Below are 25,775 nucleotides of genomic sequence, written 5' to 3'. Positions count from 1 at the left end.
TTAGCCTTGCTAGTGGTCTATCTATTTTGTTGATCTTTTCAAAAAGCCAGCTCCTGAATTCATTGATTTTTTTTGAAGGGTTTTTTTTTTTTTTTTTATCTCTATCTCCTTCAGTTCTGCTGTGATCTTAGTTATTCCTTGTCTTCTGCTAGCTTTTGCATTTGTTTGCTCTTGCTTCTCTAGTTCTTTTAATTGTGATATTAGGGTGTCGGTTTTAGATCTTCCCTGCTTTCTCTTTTGGGCATTTAGTGCTATAAATTTTCCTCTATACACTGCTTTAAATGTGTCCCAGAGATTCTGGTGCATTGTGTCTTTATTCTCATTCATTTCAAAGAACATCTTTATTTCTGTCTTCATTTCGTTAATTCTCAGTAGTCATTCAGGAGCAGGTTGTTCAGTTTCCGTGTAGTTGTGCAGTTTTGAGTGAGTTTCTTCATCCTGAGTTCTAATTTGATTGTACTGTGGTCTGAGAGACAGTTTGTTGTGATTTCTGTTCTTTTACATTTGCTGAGGAGTTCTAATTATGTGGTCATTTTAGAATAAGTGTGATGTGGTGCTGAGAAGAATGTATACTCTGTTGATTTGGGGTGGAGAGTTCTGTAGATGTCTGTTAGGTCCACTTGGTCCAGGGCTCAGTTCAAGTCCTGAATATCCTTGTTAATTTTTGTCTCATTGATCTACTATTGACAGTGGAGTATTAAAGTCTCCCACTGTTATTGTGTGAGAGTATAAGTCTCTTTGTAGATCTCTAAGAACTTTCTTTATGAACCTGAGTGCTCCTGTATTGGGTACATGTATATTTAGGATAGTTAGCTCTTCTTGTTGCATTGATCCCTTTACAATTATGTAATGCCCTTCTTTGTCTCTTTTGGCCTTTGTTAGTTTAAAGTCTGTTTTATCAGAGACTAAGACTGCAACCCCTGCTTTTTTTCTTGCTTTCCATCTGGTTGGTAAGTGTTCCTCCATCCCTTTATTTTGAATCTATGTGTGTCTTTGCATGCGAGATGGGTATCCTGAATATAGCACACCGATGGGTCTTGACTCTTTAGCCAGTTTGCTAGTCTGTGTCTTTCAATTGGGGCATTTAACCCATTTACATTTAAGGTTGATATTGTTATGTGTGAATTTGATCCTATCATTTTGATGCTAGCTGGTTATTTTGCCCGCTAGTTGATGCAGTTTCTTCATAGTGTCAATGGTCTTTACAATTTGGCATGCTTTTGCAGTGGCTGGTACCGGTTGTTCCTTTCCATAATTAGTGCTTCCTTCAGGAGCTCTGGCAAGGCAGGCCTGGTGGTAACAAAATCTCTCAGCATTTGCTTGTCTGTAAAGGATTTTATTTCTCTTTCACTCATGAAACTTAGTTTGGCTGGATATGAAATTCCGGGTTGAAAATTCTTTTCTTTAAGAATGTTGAATATTGGCTCCCAGTCTCTTCTGGCTTGTAGAGTTTCTGCCTAGAGATCTGCTGTTAGTCTGATGGGCTTCCCTTTGTGGGTAACCCGACCTTTCTTTCTGGCTGCCCTTAACATTTTTTCCTTCATTTCAACCTTGATGAATCTGATGATTATATGTGTTGGGGTTGCTCTTTTTGAGGAATATCTTTGTGGTGTTCTCTGTATTTCCTGAATTTGAATGTTGGCCTGCCTTGCTAGGTTAGGGAAGTTCTCCTGGATAATATCCTGAAGAGTGTTTTCCAACTTGGTTCCATTCTCCCCATCAATTTCAGGTATACCAATCAAACATAGATTCGGTCTTTTCACATAGTCCCATATTTCTTGGAGGCTTTGTTCGTTTCTTTTCACTCTTTTTTCTCTAGTCTTGTCTTCTTGCTTTATTTCATTAAGTTGATCTTCAATCACTGATATCCTTTCTTCTGCTTGATCAGTTCAGCTATTGAAACTTGTGTCTGCTTCACGAAGTTCTCGTGGTGAGTTTTTCAGCTCCATCAGGTCATTTATGTTCTTCCCTACACTGGTTATTCTAGTTAGCAATTCGTCTAACCTGTTTTCAAGCCTCTTAGCTTCCTTGCATTGGGTTAGAACCTGCTCCTTTAGCTCAGAGGAGTTTGTTATCACCCACCTTCTGAAGCCTACTTCTGTCAGTTCATCAAACTCATTCTCTGTCCAGTTTTGTTCCCTTGCTGGTGAGGAGTTGTGATCCTTTGCAAGGCGTTTTGGTTTTTGGAATTTTTCATCCTTTCTCCACTGGTTTCGCCCCACCTTTGTGATTTTATCTACCTTTGGTCTTTGATGTTGGTGACCTACAGATGGGGTTTCTGTATGGATGTCCTTTTTGTTGATGTTGATGCTATTCCTTTCTGCTTGTTAGTTTTCCTTCTAACAGGCCCCTCAGCTGCAAGTCTGTTGGAGTTTGCTGGAGGTCCACTCCAGACCCTGTTTGTCGGGGTTTCACCAGCAGAGGCTGCAGAACAGCAACTATTGCTGCCTGATCCTTCCTCTGGAAGGATCAAGGGGGCACCCACCAGATGCCAGCCAGAGTTCTCCTGTATGAGGTGTCTGTCGTCCCCTGCTGGGAGGTGTCTCCCAGTCAGGCTACACAGGGGTCAGGGACCCACTTGAGGAGGCAGTCTGTCCATTATCAGAGCTAAACGCTGTGCTAAGAGAACCACTGCTCTCTTCAGAGCTGTCAGGCAGGGACATTTAAGTCTGCTGAAGCTGTACCCACAGCTGCCCCTTCCCCCAGGTGCTCTGTCCCAGGGAGATGGGGATTTTATCTATAAGTCCCTGACTGGGGCTGCTGCCTCTTGTTCAGAGATGCCCTGCCCACAGAGGTGGAATCTAGAGCGGCAGTAGACCTTGCTGAGCTGTGGTGGGGTCCATCCAGTTCAGACTTCCCCGTGGCTTTGTTTACACTGTCAGCATAAAACTGCCTACTCAAGCCTCAGCAATGGCGGACGCCCCTCCCCACACCAAGCTCGAGCATCCCAGGTTGATCTCAGGCTGCTGCAATAGCAGTGAGGATTTCAAGCCAATGGATATTAGCTTGCTGGGCTCAGTGGGTGTGGGACCCACTGAGCCAGGCACCGGAGGGAATCTCCTGGTCTACCGGTTGCGAAGACTGTAAGAAAAGCACAGTATCTGCGCAGGAGTGTACCGTTCTTCCTGGTACCATCTCTCACGGCTTCCCTTGGCTAGGAAAGGGAAATCCCCGACCCCTTGCATTTCCTGGGTGAGGTGACGCCCCGCCCTGCTTCAGCTCGCCCTCCGTGGGCTGCACCCACTGTCCAACCAGTCCCAATGAGATGAACCAGGTACCTCAGTTGCAAACACAGAAATCACCCGCCTTCTGTGTGAATCTTGCTGGGAGCTGCAAACCGGAGCTGTTTCTATTTGGCCATCTTGCTGGACCCTCTGCTCCTTTTCAACTCATAATTTCTTAAGCAGGAGAAAATGTTAGTTTCTCTAAGAGTTAAAGAATGCATTCCTTGAGAAGTTGAATCCTTGAGGTTTTTTTCTTTCAATTGCAGTAGAAAAACTTTCTGAACACACTAAATAGTGTTGTAAAAACATGACATTCTCTGACTCCTGTACATATTGATACCTGACTTCCACTTTTGTTCTGTAAACAGGACTGCTAGGCGGTTTGCTACTCTTTTTGTGAATATCAATGTGACCTCTGAGCCTCACGAAGTATCTGCCCTCTGGTTCTTGTGGTATGTGAAGCAGTGTGGGGGCACCACTCGGATATTCTCTGTCACCAATGGTGGCCAGGTATGGTGTGTATGTGTCTGTTCTGAAACAAGAGCTTCATCTGTGATTTTGCTTTCTCCCAGGGCAGTGTCTTTAATAATTGCTTCAGTATTTTGAAACATGAATAATTAGCAGCGTGAAATGATCTCAAAAAATTTTCTGAAAAAAAAAAATTTCTCATTTCCTTTTGTCACTCCTGAAAAGGAGTTCACAGATAAAGAATGTTTCATTTTGAATTAATTAGGTTTTGAGAATTAAGTTCCTTCCTTTTGGTGGCAGGTAAAATTAGGCTGTTTATGTAGGAGAAGCTAAATTCCTAAAATAATTTCCAAAATTCTAGAAATTGTACAATTATTGTACTTAAAATCATCTCTGTTCCAGATACGAGGTTTCTGTCCCATCTGTTTATCAGAGTTATTATTTTATGTTAACTGTTACAGAATGGAAGTGACTGTTCTTCCTTCTAATTCACACAAGTGATTATGGCCACTCTTGCAATAGTAAATTCTGCCTTTTGGATTCTTAGTTTTTGCTACCCACTTGAATTTGCCCAGTTTCCATATCATTTCCTTTATTAATAAGTAGACTTATTTGGTTCATTGGCTGGACACATGGTGAAGCCAGAATCCTAATTCCCCAGACTCTGAGATTCTCTGCTTCAACCCTTTCTGTTATCCAAAGAGAATGGGTATCTCTGTTCTATAAATGTTGTGCTTGGATGGTATGAGGTTTAACTAGTAGCAGTTTACTTCTAACTTAGGTTCTCTGAGTTCCCGAATTCTGAGTGCACAGTACAAGGTATAGAGTCTTTCTCTGCCAAATGAATTATTCCTCTCCTGAGGAGGTCACCGGAAATCCCCAAGTTCTTGTGACACCAAGAGTCATTGCCCATTTGACCCTTAGCTTTGACAAATGCAGGACAGTTGCATTTTTTAAGTGTCTTCACTTATAGGCAGAAATGCCAGATTACTCCTTTTAGCCAGTATTTTACTTTCTGAGGTATTTTGATTCATATTTGATATTTGTGTCCTTCATTCAGAGGAGCCAGGATACTTCTAGCCAAATTCTACATGACCTTTTGGAAAATATGGTTCAGATGATTAATCTCAAACCACGATCACAATATTTTTCTAAAGAACTTAGGCTTATCCTATAATTTAATTCAACAAATACTAGACCTGGAGGGGTGGACAGTGAACAAGACAGAAACAGTTCATGATCTTTCCACCACATTAAAACTCAAAATAACTCTTAGAAAACAGACCAGATTATAAGTTAAATGGTCCGGGTTTCTTGAAGAAAGACGAATCAGGAATTTAGGTCTGAACCACTATGGGAATTTTTTTTCCTTTTTTAAAATTAATTTTTGAGACAGAGTCTCACTTTGTTGCCTAGGGTGGTCTCCAACTCCTGGGCTCAAGCAGTCCTCTGCCTCAGCCTCTCAAAGTGCTAGGATCACAGGCATGAGCCACCATGCCTAGCCAGGAATATTTTTTATAAAGAACTTTGGTATTGTCATTAAAACAGCAGCCAGTTACAAAAGTGCAAAAATCACTGCATGGCTGCTTATGCAGTTTTCTGGAGGAGCATGATTGAGGAATCTGTTAAGTGGTGGGCTGTGCACTTCTAACCATTTAAAGAATCTTCTGGCCAGGCGCAGTGGCTCACACCTGTAATCCCAGCACTTTGGGAGGCCAAGGCGGGTGGATCACCTGAGGTCAGGAGTTCGAGACCAGCCTGGCTAACATAATGAAACCCCATTTCTGCTAAAAATACAAAAAATTAATTAGCCAGGTGTCATGGCACGCGCCTGTAATCCCAGCTACTCGGGAGGCTGAGGCAAGAGAATCACTTGAACCCAGGAGACGGAGGTTGCAGTGAACCGCGATCGTGCCATTGCACTCCAGCTTGGGCAACAAGAGTGAAACTCCATCTCAAGAAAAAAAAAAAAAAAGAATTTTCTACAATTGGCTAAAATTATCCTTCTGGTTCTTACCAAAAGCATTGTGTTAAGGAGTTACCTTCTTAGATTAAGCTGGAAACATTTCCATGGTGATCATAGCAGAAGGCAGGGGGTAGAGCACTTCTGGTCTTATAAGGGCCGCTCAAGAGAACTATTTAACAATATCTAAAGGAACAAGCAGATGCTTAGCCTTCACCCTGTGCCTCCACCTTGAAACTTACAGATAGTTTTGCAAAACGTTACTCAAGATCTGATATTCCGATTCTTTTTTTTTTTTTTTGAGATAGAGTCTAGTTCTGTCACTCATGCTGGAGTGCAGTGGTGCAATCTTGGCTCACTGCAACCTCCGCCTCCTGGGTTCAAGTGGTTCTCCTGCCTCAGCCTCCCGAATAGCTGCGATTACAGGCATGTGCCACCACGCCTGGCTAATTTGTGTATTTTTAGTAGAGATGGGATTTCACCATGTTAGCCAGACTGGTCTTGAACTCCTGACCCCAGATGAGCCACTGCACCTGGCCCTTCTTCCCATTCTTAGAACATCATTTGGTGGTGACTAGTAGGACATCACTATCCCTAAAAGCACCCTGTAACTTTGTCTATAATATGGCACCATCTGCATCCTTACCTGTCTGGACAACCTCAGCCCAGAACTACAGGAATCAAAGGAAATTAGAAACCCCATCCTCTGGAGTAAGCACAGTGCCCGCCCTTTCCCAGGGCTCCCTCCACACCCTGCATTCTTGGGCATTTGAAGCCCACAAACTCACTGATATTCCCACTTGGTCAGGGCAGCATTGGCATAGTGGAACATTTCTTCTGGTTCTGTGATTTTTATAAACTTTAATGGCTTTTCTTTGCTGGAAGCTGTGCAGGGAATGATCATTGAATTGTCTTGGCTAACTCTGCCTCTGTCCTAATGAATTCTTCTGACAGTTAAGTGTGCAGATATTGGAGGTGTGGCCTGTGACTTTCTGGAGGTTTTTCTAATCAGTAGCCAATAGAATTTTCCTTCCTTGGGCTTTCATAATGTTTCCTGTCCTACCTACCTCCTCCTGTAGGAACGGAAGTTTGTAGGTGGATCTGGTCAAGTGAGCGAACGGATAATGGACCTCCTCGGAGACAAAGTGAAGCTGAACCAACCTGTCACTCATGTTGACCAGTCAAGTGACAACATCATCATAGAGACATTGAACCATGAGCATTATGAGGTAACTCGGTTGAGTCAAAAGGAGCATATAGTAAATAGGCCTTGTGTCTTTTGCAGCTTCTAACCAGATACAAGTCAAGCAGTAGCATAATTAATGCTGTCATGTTTCTGCCTCAGTCTTCCAAATTACCAGCCTTGGTTGACCGACCTTGATCTGTTTTGTTGCCTCACAGTTGCCTCATTGTCTCATTTTGTGTGTTTTTACCGCTCAATGTTGTTTAGAAGTGATAAAGATGATTTTTCATGCCTGCTACAAAGACTGCAGCTCACATTTGAGGTAATATTTTGTTTGTGTGTGTCTTAGTGCAAATACGTAATTAATGCGATCCCTCCGACCTTGACGGCCAAGATTCACTTCAGACCAGAGCTTCCAGCAGAGAGAAACCAGTTAATTCAGCGTCTTCCAATGGGAGCTGTTATTAAGTGCATGATGTATTACAAGGAGGCCTTCTGGAAGAAGAAAGGTAGGCTGCTATTATTCATGTTTAAACTATTATATGAAGAAATCACACTGTTTTAGGATTATTGAACAGAAGGTATTGAACAGAAACAAAGTATTTTCAAATTGGTAGAAAAGGGGTTAGAAATCTTGGTCTGTCAATTTCCTCATATCCTTGGCCACACATAATGACCCCAAGAGCACTTGTTGGCAATGAGAGGGAAGAAGGAGGTCACATCAGTCATAAGGCCACCATTGCCCTGGCTCCTGGCATATGTCCTGCTTCTTACTTTTTATGAGCAGAGTGAGGTCAGCAGGCACCATGGAAAGAGCACTGCATTGAAGTTACACATTCCAGGACTTCGCTTGCTTGCTAGCATCAGACTGTAGGTGTAAAGTGGTGACAGTAATACCTACCACTAAGGTGTTGTGAGAATTAAATGAGGCGGGATCTTGGACTTAGAAAGCGTCCCAGATATGGTGGTTATTGTTGATAAGCATTCTGGTTATACCCATCAGATTCCCTCATGCCGCCTCTTCCCTGGATTGGGTCGTTCCCTCCAGCGCAGCCCTTCTCTTTCCTCATGTATGCTAGGAGCCAGGGTCATCTGACCATTTTTGTCATGCATTGGTTGGTCATAAGCCCTTAATGTAAAGGTGATGGAGATGGGTCATTTTCTATCTGTGAGTGAATAGACATCTTTATATATTCAGTGTGTGTATTTAACAAGACATAGCATCTAGGACTGGGGCCAAGACCAAGAGTTTAAGATTTGCCTTCCTCTTAAAAAATAGTTTATGTATATTTATGTGTGTATGGGTGTCTGATGAGCTTGGTCTCGATCTCCCATTGATTTTTCTCCTGGTTAAGATTACTGTGGCTGCATGATCATTGAAGATGAAGATGCTCCTATTTCAATAACCTTGGATGACACCAAGCCGGATGGATCACTGCCTGCCATCATGGGGTAAGTTAGAGCTGGCTGTTCTACGTTTTCCAAATTGTGTTGATGTATTGGTGTGGATGCTGTTAAAGTATATTGCTTTGGAATTAAGCTCAAGCAATGATGAATAATGCTATCAAAATATGTAATGTATTAAAATATTGCAGTAATGTTTTGTGTGTAGCGCAAGAATACTGGGAAACTTTACTAAAATTGACACCATTTTGAACTTGTACCCAGGTATGTCTTTCTCTCACACAAAGCTTACGTGTTGAGGACGGAGTGAAAAAAAGCAGCTGGACAGGCAGTGTGGTAGCCACCCCTGCCTACAGGCAGAACGTCCACAGCCATTCTGAAATGAGAACTAACCACTTTATTCTATCAAAAAATTCTAAATGGAGGGGTTCTTGGTTTTATCCTTTTCTCCATTCCAGATATCTGCTACATAGCAAATGTTAGTTGTTATCCTAAGATATAAGATAGCTGACCAATTAGGAGGCACAGTTCAGAGTTGAGCCAGGCCTTGATTGGATGGCATGGCAGTTTTTCTGGTGGGTCACTCTAGTTATCCTTCACCAGTGGTGCTTCACTTAACCTCCAAAGTGTGCGGATGTTCCAGGATCTGGTTCTGTGTAGGGAAAATGAGCGCTCTTCCCTTCTCTTCCCATTCCGGCACACAGCTGCCCTACTCGATGGGGGTTAGGGGTTCCCGAGAAGGAAGTGGGGTCTCCACAAAGGAATTGCTAAGGAGTTCCACAGCCTCCCTGTTGCCTGCCTTTTGGCCTCCTCAAAAACTATACAAATAAAAGGCGATTTGTTCTGCCACTCCGTGGTCTCCCCTTTACCCCTGGGAAATGCATACCTCTTGCTCAAAGGGAAAGGTGAACTCATGCACATCATGCCATTGAAGGAAAATTACAAAGGCAAAAGGAGCAGACCCACATCCCAGGGAACTTAGAAAGCAGGTTGTGCTGCTGGGTTACTAATGAGACATTTTATAACCACCTCTCTCACTGTAACATATAAGAACACCAGCCTCCCTGAGAAAGGCAGGTGCTTACAACATAATGACTGTTGGAATAACACATCCTCTTCATCTGTAACCCCAATGGGCAGAAAAGGATATAGGTTGTTTGGGTAGTTTGACATCATCTTCTATATGCCAGAGAAAAGCAGGAGGTTCAGGTACAGGTTTCAGGAGAATGTCAGTGAAGACCAATCCAACTATGAATGGAAGAGCATTGATGTTTTTCTTGCCCTAGGAGTTGGATATAGTGATGTCTTCTGCCATTTTTGGCTTGCTTTCTTTTTTTTTTTTTTGAAAGTAGAACTCAATATTTTGATGATTTTACTTAAGATAAATAGTATAAAAGGAAAATGTTAAAACAGTTGTGTTCTGTGGACAGCAGGGCTAAAACAAATATAAAATAATAATTGGTTATAGAGGACCAAGTATAGAAGATGAGAGTTTCCTTGGAAACTCAGGAATAGCAAAATAATCTGTTTCTTGGCGATGTGGTGTTAAAAATTAAAGCTACCATTTATTGAGCACTGGTTGTGGGTGCAAGTTTTTATGTGTACAATGCTTTTGGACTTTCTTCAGCATTATTATTAACGAGGTTATTCAGGGCTCAAATAACCGACCCGGTGTTAATGGAGTTATTTAGGCAGTTCTTAGAAAGTGATATTCTAATTTCTTTCATCTTGACACTTGCCTCCACCCTGCTCTTTGCTCATCGCCACAGCCACGAAAACCTTGAAGATAGGGGTGGTAATTGCCCAGCACTGTGTTTCTAATAACCTTTTGGAAACTAGAAAGGACGTTGTACTTTAGAACTGTGAAACGTTTCCAACACAAAGCCAGCATGTTTAATTTCCTCAATAAAACACCAAAGTAAGTTAAAGCTTATTTATCCATAGTTGGGATTAGATCAAAGAGATTATTTCATTCATGACTTGAGATTTGGCAGAAATAACCAACACTAACTGCCCTTTGGGAAGGGAACTGTAAAAAGTATACAAGACGAGTTGACTAAAAATGTTTTCAGATAAATCATTTAATCTTTTATCAGATATTGATGATTAAAAAATACTATATACATCTAAACGTACTGATTCTTACATAAACCCAAAATCTAACTAAAATAATCAATAACAAGCTGTAACTTAAGGCGTTAAATCATGCAAAATTATGACTATATCCCATAAAGTTCAATAGTTCAGATTTCCTAAATAGTCCACAGCTTTCTCTGAAATGCTATTCTCTGCATTAACATACGTTTTTGCTTCTCAGAGTGATCTCAAATAACAGCCCTAAAGGAACTGCCAATCCAATTTGAGGAACACTTTAATTTGGAGGTAGGGAGAGGAGGAAATATCTGTTTTTTGCACTGACCTATCTGTCCTTTTGGTCTTGAATAAAAGAAATACAAATTTAAAAATTTTTTAATGGAAAAATAATTTCATTGTCCTTTAGATCATAAAAAAAAAAAAAAAAAAAAAAAAAAATTTTTTTTCCTTTTTTTTTTTTCCTTTTTTTTTTTTTTTTTTTTGAGACAGAGTCTCACTCTGCCGCCCAGGCTGGAGTGCAGTGGTGCGATCTCCGCTCACTGCAAGCTCTGCCTTCCGGGTTCACACCATGCTGCTGTCTCAGTCTCCCAGGTAGCTGGGACTACAGGCACCCGCCACCATGCCCAGCTAGTTTTTTGTATTTTTAGTAGAGACGGGGTTTCACCGTGTTTGCCAGGATGGTCTCCATCTCCTGACCTCATGATCCACCTGTCTCGGCCTCCCAAAGTGCTGGGATTACAGGCGTGAGCCACAGCGCCCAGCCGAAAGCTTTCTAATAATAGTGTAACTAAGGACTTCATGTCACAATTCAATTCTTTTAAATATACATGCAGTTAGTAATATCAGTATAATAAATAGAATCTATTTGATTAAAAGGGAACAGGCAGGTTATAACTGAGTTTTATTGAGTTACTTTATTTGGGGACTATATCAGGTCAGTTTCCAGGGAAGCTGACACAGAGCTGGAGATTTGGGTGCTGGAGGTTTATTGGGAAGTGCTCTGGGGATGGCTACCTATGGCGGAAGGATTAAGCAGAACTTGAGCTCCAGTGTTGTCCCAACAAAGGCCTCCCCCATTCCCTTGGAAGTTCTGGAGCTGGGTGGCCCTTCAGAGTTGTCTTCAACTGCATCTAGGTCAGGACAACTCTGGGGAGGGGTGGGACCTTGAGCAAGGCATTCTCTGCTGTCCCGTCCAGTTACTGGGGAAGGTTTCAGCTGTGAGCTAAGAGTGATGATTGCCTGGTCCCAAAGGGAGGCCTGGGGGGCCCACCGTGGCCTCCACTACAGACACATGTTTATATTTGTTTTTCCAGCTTTGATAACGTATTTGGCAGAAGGCAACAGTCATTACCAGAATAATCATTTAGCACAACATTAATTCATTCAACATTTGATTTCCTACTATATGCCAAAAACCATGTTAAACTTTAGAAGTAAAATATTAAATAGGAGGTCACTGGTCATGTAGGGAATCACAGCCTAGCAGGGGTTTTGGACACACAGGCAGACTAAAGACAACATGGCATTTGCCCTAGTAGAGGAGGAGAGTCTGAGAGAGTTCATTTAATGCTGAATAGCTACAGGTGAAGAATACTTCAAAAAGAAAGGGCAGCTCTTAAGATAAGCAGCTGTAACCTGATCATTCAATGTAACCTCTCTCTCCAGCTTCATTCTTGCCCGGAAAGCTGATCGACTTGCTAAGCTACATAAGGAAATAAGGTAAGAATTTTTAACTGAAAAATAGATGAAAAAGTTAGCTTTGTATTGTGTTTTTGCACTGCCACTAGTAGAATAACATGAGGAAAAACACAATACTTCACAAATATTCTCGAAATTCCAACAAACCCACCTTTCGTATTTTGCTATAGCCCTCTTGACCTAGCCCTTGCCCATGTGCATATATTAATTTTACATGTTTGTGTTTATTTTACATTAAGAGGTAGCATTTCCCTGTGAGATGGATGGAGAAAATAATAGAAAATATTAGCTGTGAAAAAAGCTGTAGAAACCGAATCCCAATCCCCTTTCAAGGCCATAATCCTTTTCTAAGATTCTCTGACATGGACTTTCTAAAAAGTGTATTTGAACTTGTAGCAACTTGTGTACATGAAAGTATTCACTACTGATTATCTGGGACACAGTTCTGATGTTCCCTTATCTGAAAGCTTCCCAGTATAAAATTTATTTTAGGACAGTGGCTTTTTGTTTCGTTTCTTTCTTCCTTTCTCTTTCTGTTATGGTATATTTGTTTTGTTTTGTTTTGTTTTGGAATCCTTTGTTCAATTAAAATCTTACCTGGAGAGGTAAGCCTTTTAACATCAGAGTTATTTGGCTGTTGGAGGGATGCTGGGTAGCCCTAAAACCTCTGCTAGCTGTTAAAGAGGTCCAATACATACACAAAAATATAGACTTTTCTCTGAATATAATTAAAAAAATTAAACAGCTAACCCATTAGGAGCCCTTGCTTTGGGAGTTACTCTGATGACTTTAGAAGTGGGGGAAAGGCTGCAGAATGAGTTCCTACATGTGCACACGGATTTGTTTATTTGAACAACCGTGAGATTCAACAATCTCATGGTTTGCATGTAAGCTTTACATGGAAGAAACCCCCAGCTTCAATCCCTGTCAGGTTCTTCTCTGTTCACTGTAAGTGGTAAATGGTTGAATTTCAACAACCATGAGATTCAAACAACCATGAGATTGTGGAATCTCATGGTTGTTAAAAATTAACTCTACTCACTCAATAGAGGAGGGATTTATTTGGGGGATAGGGAATGATTTGTTCAAGGCTCCATAGCTAGTGTCTTAGTGCATTTGTGATGCTGTAACAAAATGCTTGAAACTGGGCAATTTAGAAAGAATAGAAACTTATTTCTCACAGTTCTAGAGGCTGGGAAGTCCAAGATTATGATGCCAACAGATTCAGTTCAGTATTTGGTGAGAGCCTGTTCCATAGGTAGCACTTTCTCACATGGCAGAAAAGGCAGAAGGAGGAAGGACAAAAAGGGATGAAGGTGGTGTCCTCACTTGGAGGAAGGCAGAAGGGCAGAAAGGGCCTAGCTAGTTCCCTCCAGCCCGTTTATAATGGCACTAATCTATTCACAAGGGCAGAATCTTCCTGATTTCATCGTTTCCCCAAAGACTCCACCTCATAATACCATCACCTTGGAGGTTAAGTTCCAACATTTAAATTTTGGAGGGACACATACATTCAAATCATCGCAGCTAGCTTGTGACAAAGTCTGGAGTAGCATATAACGCATACTTTTTCATTACACTACACTAAGCTGACATTTTCTTTTGGATTTCCTGCTTTCCCTCCTTATTAATAGTAAAATAAATACCAGCCTGTAGGTAGACATTTGGTTATGATTCCACACAGTGGCTGAACTTCTCAAAAGTTCTTGTAAGGCAAAACCCTTACTGAATATGTCATTGACAAAAACAGTGGTTCCCAGATCTGACTGCATCAAAATATCCCAAAGGATGTTTGGAAAATTTGTTTTTATAAGACTTATAGATTGTGATTGAGTAGCTTTGAGGTGGGGCCTGCCTATTTGTATTTTTCAACAAGGCTTTCAGGTGATTGTGACAAGCAACCAGATTTAGAAACCAGTGAATAAGTTCAACAAGATGATTTGCACAGTGGCCTCTTTTGGTCATCACTTAGGTTCTGTTATTTTTAGAGCCAAATTAATCAATCAGTGCATTGTTTTAACATCCTTGCCTTACATATCTTTTCCAAAAATTTTTAATTTGAAAGGGAAGAAGGGAAAAGGAAAGATAATTTCCTGTGTTTGTATGAACTCATTCTTGGTTCTTCTAATAATAAGAAATACAGTAAATAGTGACATAACTATTATAATTGTTTTTCACATTCATGAATGAAAACTAACTACAATGGAGGTTGATTGGATTTCAGGTTTCACTCTGCTTTAATAAAAATTTTATTACACATCCAGAAAGTAAGTTAAGCAGGCCTGGCGCAGTGGCTCACACCTATAATCCCAACACTTTGGAAGGCTGAGGCAGGCAGATTGCTTGAGTGTAGAAGTTGAAGACCAGCCTGGGCAACATAGAGAAACCCTGTCTCCACAAAAAATAAAAAAGTTAGCCAGGCATGGTGATATGTATCTGTAGTCCCAGCAATTTGGGAGGCTGAGGCGAGAGGATCACCTGAGTCCAGGGAGGTTGAGGCTGCAGTGAGCCATAATCATGCCACTGCATTCCGGTTTGGGTGACAGAGTGAGACCCTATCTCAGAAATAATAATAATAGTAATAAGTTAAGTACTGTTGAGCTTTTTTAGAATGATCATTGCCGATACTTTCTAATTAACTCAAAATGTCTGAATTATTGCTTGTAACACCCTTGTGAAGTAGATGTTAGAATCAGTCATCTCTTCATAGACTAGGCAAAGAGGGTACCATAGTAGGCTGAGGATGGATTTTGACTGAACAAATATTTCCTGAGTACCTGCTATGGGCAGATTACTCAGAAGAGTAGAGCCTTACCCTGCTATTAATTAGCTGAGCAAAATCAAACAAATCTCTGCAGCTCCCTGAGCCTCGGTTTCCTCATCTCTGAAATAAGGGGCTTGAATCAGGCTGAGAGAGACAGACAGGCAGACAATAGTCTTGAGACTTCTTCCCATTATTCCTTTCTTTTATGACTTTTTATGTATAATGTGAGCAGCTCTTTGAAGGAAGCCAGACTTTCTCTGACTGTCCTGAAATTTAACTGTCCACCTAAATATCCATCTAATGTTGCATGACATCATCTCAGGAGTGGCATTTGTCTCTCCCTTAAAACCTTCCATGGAAAATGGTGACAATAAGCAAAGTTTATAATCTGCCTCCTCCTCCTGATTTTATACCTATGAGGTGAATGTTCTGGAAGTTATATAAATGGTGTAAGTGTGAGGATTTAGATAAATTTATAAGGTTACACTTTGTCCCACATTATTCAGAGAAATTGGGGGCATGTCTTTAAAATATTTTCTAATGTAATTGGCAACATGAAATTGTATATTTCTAAATCTCTATTTTTCTATTACCAGTAAGCTTGAGCTCCCCCCGCCCTGCATAATTTTGGCTCTTCAGCTTTTAATACTTGTCTTATAGATTTGACTCAAACCTTTTGCCACATTTTTAAGCAAATATTTTTCCAGTTGCTTGTTATCCCTTAACAAATATTTTAGAGCATTTTCAAATGTTTAAACTATATTAAAACTATAAAAGGTAAATAGGAAAAGTATATAACTGGATCAGTGTGAACCTATGCAAACAAATCCAGAAATAAAACCATTAATTTGTAAAACAGGTGATTTTAGTAAATTAGACCTTTCAAAAAAATTCACCATGAGTAGTTGTGAGTTAAAATGTATTTCATTTCAAAAAGAGTTTATATAAGTACAACCACTATTTTTTTCAGACATGAAAATACCATGTTCTGGGCTAGTCATTTAGATAATGAATTATGAGAATAATGAAAGGCTGTGTTTGAGGTAACATTAGCATATTGTGCCCATCCCTCAGATATACTTTGAAATACTGTGGTCCACAGATCATTCTATCAAGTGACAAATTCCTAGACTGAAATGACTGTACTTATGTTATGCTTAAAAGATTAAATGAGCTTTATATGTTTGTAGGTAATTAAAACACAAGTATAGGATAGTTGAAAGACACCATCACTTATACTATAGACTTATAAAAAGGATCATTTTAGAATTCTACGTATTCCAGAAAAGTTATACAGAATCAGTTCCTAAGACTGGCTAAACTTAATTGAATCCATTTTTCCCATTTTTATCTCAAGCAGATATCATATTAGGTAGTGAAAGAGGCAAAAATGTAAAAAAGAAAAGAATAATTCCATTGAATCCTCAAATTAAATGACTATTGAGGCATTGAAAGTTAATTTGAGCGCAGGGATTCATGGAACTGCTCATTTATGCAGTTACAGAAGGCCATGGATTTTAAGTTTTCTGTAATAAATCTGGTTGATACCAAGAGCTCTAGAACTCACTGGATTTATTCTATACCCATCAGTTACTCCTTCCCTAATTTTTTTTCGGCTCTGTTTTATAGGAAGAAGAAAATCTGTGAGCTCTATGCCAAAGTGTTGGGATCCCAGGAAGCTTTACATGTAAGAAACTCCCAGCTTTAATCCCTAGCAGGTTCTTCTCTGTTCATTATAAGTAGTAAAGCAAAGCAGATTCTGACTTTCTGACAGTCTTATGAAGAGAGTATAAAGCGATATGCTTAACTTGGAGGATAAACTTCAGCAGTCACAAAAGGTCATTAAAAACTGGTATTAGGTGCATGCAATTTCTGACACAGCAACTCCTTTGGGCTGTTTAAATGTTCACTAGATAACTGGCAGCCAATTGTAATGAGAGCCTAGAGCTGCAGGGATTATGTCAAGAATGGGTGAGATGGGTTCCCAGAACAGTCCTGTCCTCAGTCAGTGTCACTTACCTGCTGCACAATTAAATTCCAGATATGTCATCATTTGTTGGTGAAGGCAAAGTAGTATGGTACTTGACAAGATAGACTGAATCTAGAGTCTCTTCCCAGGTCAAAGTCATACTAATTTATTTTTCCATGTGTGAACTCAATTCACAACTCATTTAGGAATATCAGTGCTTTCAATCCACCACGGAAAGCAATTAGGAGAATGAAATTACGTCTTTTTGGAAAAAATACCAATCGCTGGGGGCTCTTTCAGGGGTTTGTCTCTAAACTGTTCAAATAATAAACTTTGTGAATGTACCAGGGAAATTAGAGAAGGTTCTCTCATGTCCCCTAGGAAACATTTTTCATCTTAATTGCCCCTTTTTAGTGGAATTCCCATCATTCATGTTTCCAGCTTAGAGAAGGGGTTGGGAAAAAAGCCTTTCTTAGACATTTATTTGTCTTCTGCCTCCTCCTTCCCACCCTTTCCTTAGCAATAATGCCTGGTAGATGGGGAAGTAAAGTCTGTTATTAGAGACTCCAGAGATTTGAGCAGACCTTTCCACAAGCTGAATTGTTGATGGGGTTTCCTATAGACTTAGCTCTAAAGACTTCAGAATCTGCATGGATGGATGGATACCCCTCTCTCCCAGATACTGGAATAATTCCATGTCTTCCCTAATCAAGAAAATGGGAAGAGCAAAGGATACATGTTTTGCCACATGGTCCTTCACAAAAGGCCATTACTTGGTACTCTCATGTTTCCCCTTAAGTAAGTTAGAAAAACAGGATCTTTATTTTCTTAATGTCAACTTTTTGTTAAAGCAACGATATTGTTGACTTGCAGCATTTCAGCTTTGTTTTCTCTTTTGCATTTTCTTCCCCACTGAACTGCAGCCAGTACACTATGAAGAGAAGAACTGGTGTGAGGAGCAGTACTCTGGGGGCTGCTACACGGCGTACTTCCCTCCTGGGATCATGACTCAATATGGAAGGTATTACGCAAGCACTACGCCAATTAATCCATGACCTGTGCCAAATTTAAAAGGAAAAGCAGAGTTCAATGGGAATTCTAGAAATAGTTGTCAAAATCCCCATTTCTTATGTCCTAGATAATACTTGTATATTTCTGGATGTCCATAGAAAAATAAGGATGTCATTACATAGAACAATAGCTGTCAGCATATAGAACAACAGCAGAATAGTGGGGAGGATTTCAGATGTGAGCAGTGCTTGTGAGAATGAAGCAAGCTGCAGTGTCCTCCAAGGGGCCTTCGTGAGCTCAACTTGACTTAGGCTCCTTGGCACCAGTCAACACAGAACAACATTGGACGTTGTTTATCCAACACATCTGTCTTGCCAACAGAGCAGCATCAGCAGACAGTTCTCTTCAGGGAAAGAGTCCTCACTGTATAGAGTTGAGGTGTGAGGAAATGACATCCACATGGGGTGGAGAAGTCCACCTTGACCTAGAAGCCCCTTGCCCCATGGAAGCCATTATCTCTATGCTTCATAGGCATAGTGTCCAGTAACTTGCTCAGTTATAAGACTTGCTCAATTACAAGAGACATCACACTCAGGGAAGCCCAAAGTGATAGCCTCCTACCAGGTATTTACAATTCATTTAGAGTCCTCCCAGCCTGGATGCAGTTTACTAGTGTGGGGGTGGGAGGGGAGGCACTTTAAGCATAAGTGGTGCTGCCTCCATAGATGGCATTACACCTTCATCTGGTTTCCAGAGAGACAGAGCTAGAATGTTAATACAAGGTCACATTTGTCCACCGAAAAGGAAGAAGTATTTATTAACCTTTTCATTACAGGAGTTTTTGGTCTGTTTTTTTTTTTTTTTTTTTTTCTCTTCTTAAGTGATTCAAATCGCCTTTGTTTAACAATAGCAGGATTGATGAACTGGATTAGTTCTGGCATCAAAGTAGAAGTCTAGAAGACAAGACTAAGATAAGGAATAGATGAAGCCCAGGGTTCTGGAATTGGAAAAAGGAGTGCCAGCGGGTTGAGATGAAGGCCATCAGGGTAGGGGGCAGGACGTGCAGCTTGGGAGAGTTCATGAAACTAGCTGTGGACATGGCAAGAGTCAAAGCCAAGAAAGTTGGAGGGGACAGCTGTCCATTCAGTCCAGCCCTTCTTTGTAAGAGGAGACCCATTTCCTTGCCCTCAACCAGTCCCTAGAGAAGCTCAGAGAAGCTAACTGTACAGAGGTTGTTTTCTTAAAGAGACACACCCATATAATGTCTCAGGTCTCTCATTTGCCAGAAATGACAGTTAACGTCCCTGTCTTCCCACTTGCCACTGTAGTTCCTCCTGACACACTGGGAGTGCCTGCAAAGCTGGATCTGTGGCTGTTCTCAAGAAGAGTGCACCCTCCCCTGAGAAAGACAGGATAGGGAGAAGAATGGACTGCCAACAGGAAACATAGCAAAGACGTCTGATTTGGGGACTGAATACATGTTCTTATATTCCAGCTCTGGCTGGCTTGGCAAAGGTCAACATCCCCTTTAATGATTGATGATCTGATGGCCTGATTCTCCCTGGCTTGAAAGTTCAGATCCTTTACGCAGACCCAGAAAGCAAAAAGTGGCCTTTCACCTTGGGCTAAGTCACACGGGTGTTTTTTAAACAGTCTAAATTTCTGTGCCTTCTGCAGACTAAATGAGGGCAGTGCTTGGCTCGTTTACCCTGCCCACCTTCCCAAGTAACTCTGTGTAACCTCTTGGTTCCCTTGAAGGGTAATTCGTCAACCCGTGGGCAGGATTTTCTTTGCGGGCACAGAGACTGCCACAAAGTGGAGCGGCTACATGGAAGGCGCAGTTGAGGCTGGAGAACGAGCAGCTAGGGAGGTAAGCAGGAAAGCCCAGGCTCTCTCCCTCCTGAGTCACGGCAACGTTTTTGGCATCTGGTCTTGCTAGTTCTTGACACTGATAGAATCTGTATGTCCATTTCTCTGCCCCTCACTCATGGGGCTCATCTGTGGCTAGCTAGCAGGGCCTTGAATCTGTAGAAACTATACAGCCTCTTTTCATAATACCATGGTCACTTTCTTTCAGGTCTTAAATGGTCTCGGGAAGGTGACTGAGAAAGACATCTGGGTACAAGAATCTGAATCAAAGGTAAGTTTGGTGGCTCTGGGCACTATCTCTCCTTAGACCAATCATGGAACATAAAACTCACATCTCCCTTCTTCTAGCCTCTGATTTAATTATAGATGCAACTATCCCAGGGGTCTCCATGCATGGATCTTGCAGATGTGTTTTGTTCCTCCATGTCAGCATGAGTTTTTTGCTCATGATCTGTGTTCCTTCACCTAGGACGTTCCAGCGGTAGAAATCACCCACACCTTCTGGGAGAGAAACCTGCCTTCTGTATCTGGCCTGCTGAAGATCATTGGATTTTCCACATCAGTAACTGCCCTGGGATTCGTGGTGTACAAATACAAGCTCCTGCCACGGTCTTGAAGTTTTATTCCTATGCTCTCTGCTCATTGATTTTCAATGTCACCAAAAGGAAAATATTGACAAATTTAAAGGCTGTGTCATTGGGCCATTTTTAAGTGTACTGGATTTAACTACCTTTGGCTTAGTTCCAATCATTGTTAAAGTAAAAACAATTCAACGAATCGCCTAATTAATTTCAGTAAGATCAAGCTCCATCTTCTTTGTCTGTGTAGACCAACTCATGTGAATTGATAAAATAAAGCCTTGTGATCACTTTCTGAAATTCAACAAGTTAAAGGTGATGTGCTCATCAGAAACGATTTCTGTGTCTTATTTTTATTCCCTTCAATGCAAAATACCTGATGATTTCAGAAACAAAGCATTTGACTTTCTCTCTGTGGAGGTGGAGTAGGTGAAGGCCCAGCCTTTGACTGTCCTTTTTCTTCCCTTAGGCAATGGTGAAGTGTCATTACAGAGCCTAGAGACTCCCAGCCTCCTGGAAGAAGCAGCCTCCACTTTGGATCAGGAAATAGTAAAGGAAAGCAGTGTTGAGGGTAGCGGCATGCAGACCCTCAGACCAGAATGGGGACATCTTGTGAGCTGCTGCCTCAGGAATCTCCTGACCACTTCTAATTCCTCCGACTTTTCTAGACATCTAGTCTCAGTGCTAGCTTATTTGTATTTTTCCTCTTTCACTTCTTATGGAGGAGAGTGTTTAACTGAGTTAGAATGTTGAGACTGACTTGCTGGGACTTGCGTGCAGCTTTCCAGTTGAGCAGAGGAAAATAGTGGCAGGACTATGCCCTGGGAGGACTCCCCGCTTAGCTCTGTGCGAGACCAATTGCGATTGGCATCTTCTCTTCCCCCTGAAGGCAGCTAGACACCGATGGATCCTTGTCAGTTGTAACATTCTATTTCAACTTCGGGAAAGCAGCAGTTTTCTTTTTTTTTTTTTTTTTTTTCCTATGACCACAGAATTAGACATACCTCTCAACTTACATATGTCTTCAACATGGTTACCTCTGCAGAAATATTAGCATAGCATGCCAATTTCTCTTGAGTACTGAAATACACATGAGAAATTTGACTGTTATTTGTTGAGACTATCAAACAGAAAAGAAATTAGGGCTCTAATTTCCTTAAAACAAGCTCGCTTTAAGGAAGCAAAATTGAATCATTTTATAAATGAAGACTAAGTTCTCTATCTTAGGAGTAATGTCGGCCCAGAAGGGTGCCCACTTCTTGTTTTCCCATTTTAAAAACTCAAGATTTTTAAAAGCCCTTTCCAAAGGTTTCAGCCGTAAAATGCTTCTTTTTAAAATGTATCAACATATTTTTATTTGAGGGGAATTAACAATTGCCAGGGGAAGCCAGCCAACCCAAGTTTATTATATCATTAACCTTATAAATTCAAACCTAAGTTGCTGGACCCCGGTGTGAGGGCATACATCTTCCAAAGTTTTGCCTATCCTAAGAGCTAGATTTTTCTGCTGCTCGTTGTCTTGCGGTTTAGCTAATTTAGGAGTTTTGAGAATGTATTGGATATGCTCCAGTACATAAGGAGTTGCCGCATATTATATCAGACTGCTTTGAGAAATCTCGTCCCTAATCTGTTGCAGTTGTTTCTATTAACTTACTGATTAACTCAGTCCTAACACACCTTTTGGGAAATGCTGACTTAAACTCCTTAACTGGCAACAGTTGGAACAGTAATCAGTTTGTTAACATATTTAAAGTCTTGAATGTTGAAGAACTCATAAGTATGTGATTTACCCTTTCCAATTTTTTGGAAAACCATTTAATTTATTCTAATTAGATTAACCCTGTTAATCTACGGATTGGATATCAAAATGAATGCCAGTCCAGATGTGCCTAGACACGAAATGAGAGCTGAGGACTCTCACCATATGCGAGTTCATCCAGTATGAAGATACCATAAGCCTTTTCTCTGAACCAGAGAAATGAAAGTCAGTTTAAGAGGCTGATACATCTTGGCCCTGTTAAGGCATCCACTTCACAGCTCTGAAGGCTGAGTCAGCCCCACTCCATAGGTAGGCCAAGAATTAGATTTTAAACCTTCATCTGTCCCAGTTAACTGTTAACTAAGGCCTTATCTTCCACTGAAGAGTATAGATTGAAGGATTGTGAACTATGTTTAGTCTGATTGTGAAATTGGTGCCTAATGTTCCATGTCTGAAGTTTGCCCCAGTGCTACGTGTTGGAGTAGACCTATGTGTGTGCTTTGCCATTGAAGTAAGATTTTGCCTGTACGGTACTGTTTCGTTTGTTAATAAAGTGCACTGCCGCCCCTGATACAGACTCGACTCCTGTATTGAGTTGATAGCTCTATGCAGAAAGTTCAATGGCTTCTTATAGCAGGAGGTCACAATGCGGCATTGTCCATGGAGGATAGGCTTAGGAAATCATTTGATATCAACTGCAAATTCTCAAAGTTGAATTTGACTCTCATGTGTTATTGAGGTTTTCTGGGAACTCATTAAATGCTGAAATACTATAGCCTGCCTGACTGGGCCACAGATGTGAATTCTGGTCCAAGTTTTCTCACCTAATTAGCTTATGATACCTTGAGCAAGTCACTTTGGTTCTCTCGGTCTCCACATCTGGAAAAAGTTGGGTTGCATTAGATGGCTTCTAAGCATTCTTTTCATGGCAGCATAATGTGGTCTATGCATTTTGTTGCCAGCACTGTATTTTTGCCTATTGGTATGCCAGGGGCAAAAAATTCAGTCTTTCTGTACCCTGCTTTACTCCTTGTCCTAGATTGGGTTCCCTGGAAACAGGCTCTAAGATACAGAGTCAGGGCAAAAAGTTTATTGAAGACAATCCTCAGAAAATACACCTAAGAGAGTGAGGAAGGCAGGACTGGGCAGGAGAGTCGACTTACAATGCAGTTGCAACTACAGGTTCTAATGAGGGGCTAGGAAGACCCTTCAGAAGTGTCTCTCATTGAGACAAGGAGGTCTGGACTCTGTGACCCTTCATCAGCCTCCCTCTGAGAGAGAGTGTTCCCTTGGGTAAGGCAGGTTCATGGACGATTTCTAGTGAGGAACCGTAGCTGGGAACTTCAGCCAGCCTGTATTCCCTGCAGATCCAGGGCGGAGTACTGCATTATCTGCTTTACTCCCATAGAAAATACAGAGTCGCCTTGTCATGTAAAAGACATCGTGGACTTGAACTTTGGTTTTATAGAGAGAATGGAGCTCTCTCTGTGAACCTATCCTTGTTAGGTAAGGGAACTTCTTTTAGCGGGTTGTACTTCTGCACTATTCTTTACACGGAAGAAAGAAAAATCAGAATTGGAAGGAACCCTGGAAATGATTCCATCTCTGTCTCAGTGAAGGAGCCCCACCTACAGAAAACTAACAGAAAGATCAAAGGGAAAAAATAAGCATTTCTAAATAGGAGTCCTAAATCCACTGTCTTCAGGAGTTGGGCAGCTAAAAACGAACGGTAGCAGACATAAGACATTTGGGAATACTGAGGACCGGCTGACCTAGGAAGTATGTGCCCTTCTAAAGAGCATTTATATTCAAATTCCTTGAAAAGATTGCTGACCAATTAAAACACATTTGGGGTGGGTGCGGTGGCTCACACCTGTAATCCCAGCACTTTGGAGGCTGAGGCAGGTGGATCACTTGAAGTCAGGAGTTCAAGACCAGCCTGACCAACATGGTGAAATCCCGTCTCTACTAAAAATACAAAAATTAGCCCAGCATGGTGGTGTACGCCTGTAATCCCAGCTACCTGGGAGGCTGAGGCAGGAGAATCGCTTGAATCCAGGAGGCAGGGGTTGCAGTGAGCCAAGATCGCACCATTGCACTCCAGCCTGGATGACGAGAGCGAAACTCCGTCTCAAAAAATAAAATAAAATAAAAAATAAAATACATTTGAAGGCTTGGTTCACATGTCCAAGTTGTCTTCAAGTCCTTGATAAAGAAGTGCAAGGTTTGGTTTTGCATCACTTAAAAGATGCATTTTGCATCACTTAAAAGTTCTTTTTGGATGTCTTTGATTTTCTAAGAAATAAGCACAGAGACCAGCAACCATTTTGTAAAACTACCCGGAGTGAGTAAGAGAGGCCTGGGTTGGAAGGGCAAAAAGAAAAACAAAGACAGAAAAAAAGTCTTCTTAGACCAGAAATCTCCCTTAAGAAATTACCCTTCCCCAGCCCAGCATACCATGGCAATGTTTATCTCCTGCTATGTGAATGTCACGATTGACGAGAGCAGTGTCAGACTTTATTGGAAAAACCACATATCTGCAGTGAGATAGAAATCACCGCTCTTCTGTTAACATTTATTCTGTGCTATGATATAATTTCAGCAAACAGGACATCAACATTGAGTGTATTAATTTTTTCAAACTATACTCCTTGTTTACACCGAGGTGGTGGTAAACATGCAAGGCATGCCCCTTAACCTAAGGGAGCTGACTGAGACATTAGAGGAAGAGGATGAAAACAAAGGAAGGTACTAGGTAATACTAACAGTTCTCTTTCCTCTATCAGAGCCCAGGGCTAGGCTGTCTTCCTTGATCAAGGCAATTCTTTTCAGAGTTTGAAGGCAAAAGCAGGTCTCAAAGTGACAGTTGATGTGAACTGGTTGTCTCAGCCTGGGGTCAAGTTTCTGAAAAGTAGATTTGGAAGCCTCATGTGAAAAAGCTGGCTTGAGGAAACTTGCCACTCATTCAAGGTGGGCTGTGGGCCCTTCAAGTAAGACCTCCCCTTAATGCAGGTGTGATCCATCAAAGGCTACTATTTATTTACACTCCAAACAGTAACACCTCAGTGGGAACCAGGTTTTCCTATTAATGGGCCTCATATATTTTCCACAAACCACTGAGGTCTATGGGTGAAACAGAGTGGAGGAAAGAGGTATGGGTGTGTGCTGGGGGGATGGGGAGGTAGGGATAGAGAAAAGGGACGAAGATTGGCGGGGATGGGGTTCTCAAAGGTCCACAGAGCGGTACAGTAATGAGAATCTTGATGGATTGATACAGGGCACCCCATGGACCTTGTGTCATTGACTTTTTACATGCCCCTAGATAACTACTGTGACTTGAAGTACCTGTCTTATAGAATTGATGGGAAAAGGGAGGTAATGCCAGTAAGGGCTTAACACAGCAAGCACTCAGTAGGCATCAGCTCTTCTCCATCGACCTTTTCGAATAGCAGAAAGGAAGCACTGCTTAAGTTTTGTGAGCGGTTATTGCCTTGAATTTCTTACCATCATTCAACACATACTTACTGAGCACCTACTATGTGGTAGATAGGCACCATGCTATGATTCAGCAGTGTACAAGACACAGCCCACCTCATGGCGCACACAGTTGATTGTAGATACTGTGGAATACATTAATTGTGGCTCTGGTCAGTGCTATTACAGAAAAGCCTGAAATGCTAGGAATGTAGGGGAAGCACAATTTAAGAGGAAGTTACCGGAATCCTCAGGCCTCCATAAGCATCACCGTGTGGCAAGAGAGTAAGGACACCACATAGTGAGACAGGAAGTGA

General features: G+C 41.3%; 1 protein-coding gene across 1 annotated transcript in view; it reads left to right on the top strand.

The window, feature by feature from the left end:
- Nucleotides 1-22,552, top strand: part of LOC111536409 (amine oxidase [flavin-containing] A) — an 88,426-nt gene extending 65,874 nt beyond the window's left edge. The window contains exons 6-16 of the mRNA XM_023202808.1: nucleotides 3,593-3,734; nucleotides 6,735-6,884; nucleotides 7,188-7,347; nucleotides 8,194-8,290; nucleotides 12,002-12,055; nucleotides 16,428-16,485; nucleotides 17,691-17,788; nucleotides 19,537-19,648; nucleotides 19,856-19,918; nucleotides 20,117-20,256; nucleotides 20,695-22,552. Of these exons, the coding sequence (XP_023058576.1) occupies nucleotides 3,593-3,734; nucleotides 6,735-6,884; nucleotides 7,188-7,347; nucleotides 8,194-8,290; nucleotides 12,002-12,055; nucleotides 16,428-16,485; nucleotides 17,691-17,788; nucleotides 19,537-19,648; nucleotides 19,856-19,918; nucleotides 20,117-20,256; nucleotides 20,695-20,704 (1,084 nt within the window). The 3' untranslated portion in view covers nucleotides 20,705-22,552. The remainder of the gene's footprint in view (nucleotides 1-3,592; nucleotides 3,735-6,734; nucleotides 6,885-7,187; nucleotides 7,348-8,193; nucleotides 8,291-12,001; nucleotides 12,056-16,427; nucleotides 16,486-17,690; nucleotides 17,789-19,536; nucleotides 19,649-19,855; nucleotides 19,919-20,116; nucleotides 20,257-20,694) is intronic.
- Nucleotides 22,553-25,775: the final 3,223 nt, after the last annotated feature.

Source organism: Piliocolobus tephrosceles, chromosome 12 (assembly GCF_002776525.5).
Source record: "Piliocolobus tephrosceles isolate RC106 chromosome 12, ASM277652v3, whole genome shotgun sequence".
Classification (NCBI taxonomy): domain Eukaryota; kingdom Metazoa; phylum Chordata; class Mammalia; order Primates; family Cercopithecidae; genus Piliocolobus; species Piliocolobus tephrosceles.
The sequence above is the reverse complement of the archived record's forward strand: the minus strand, read 5'-3'. Positions and strand labels throughout refer to the sequence as shown.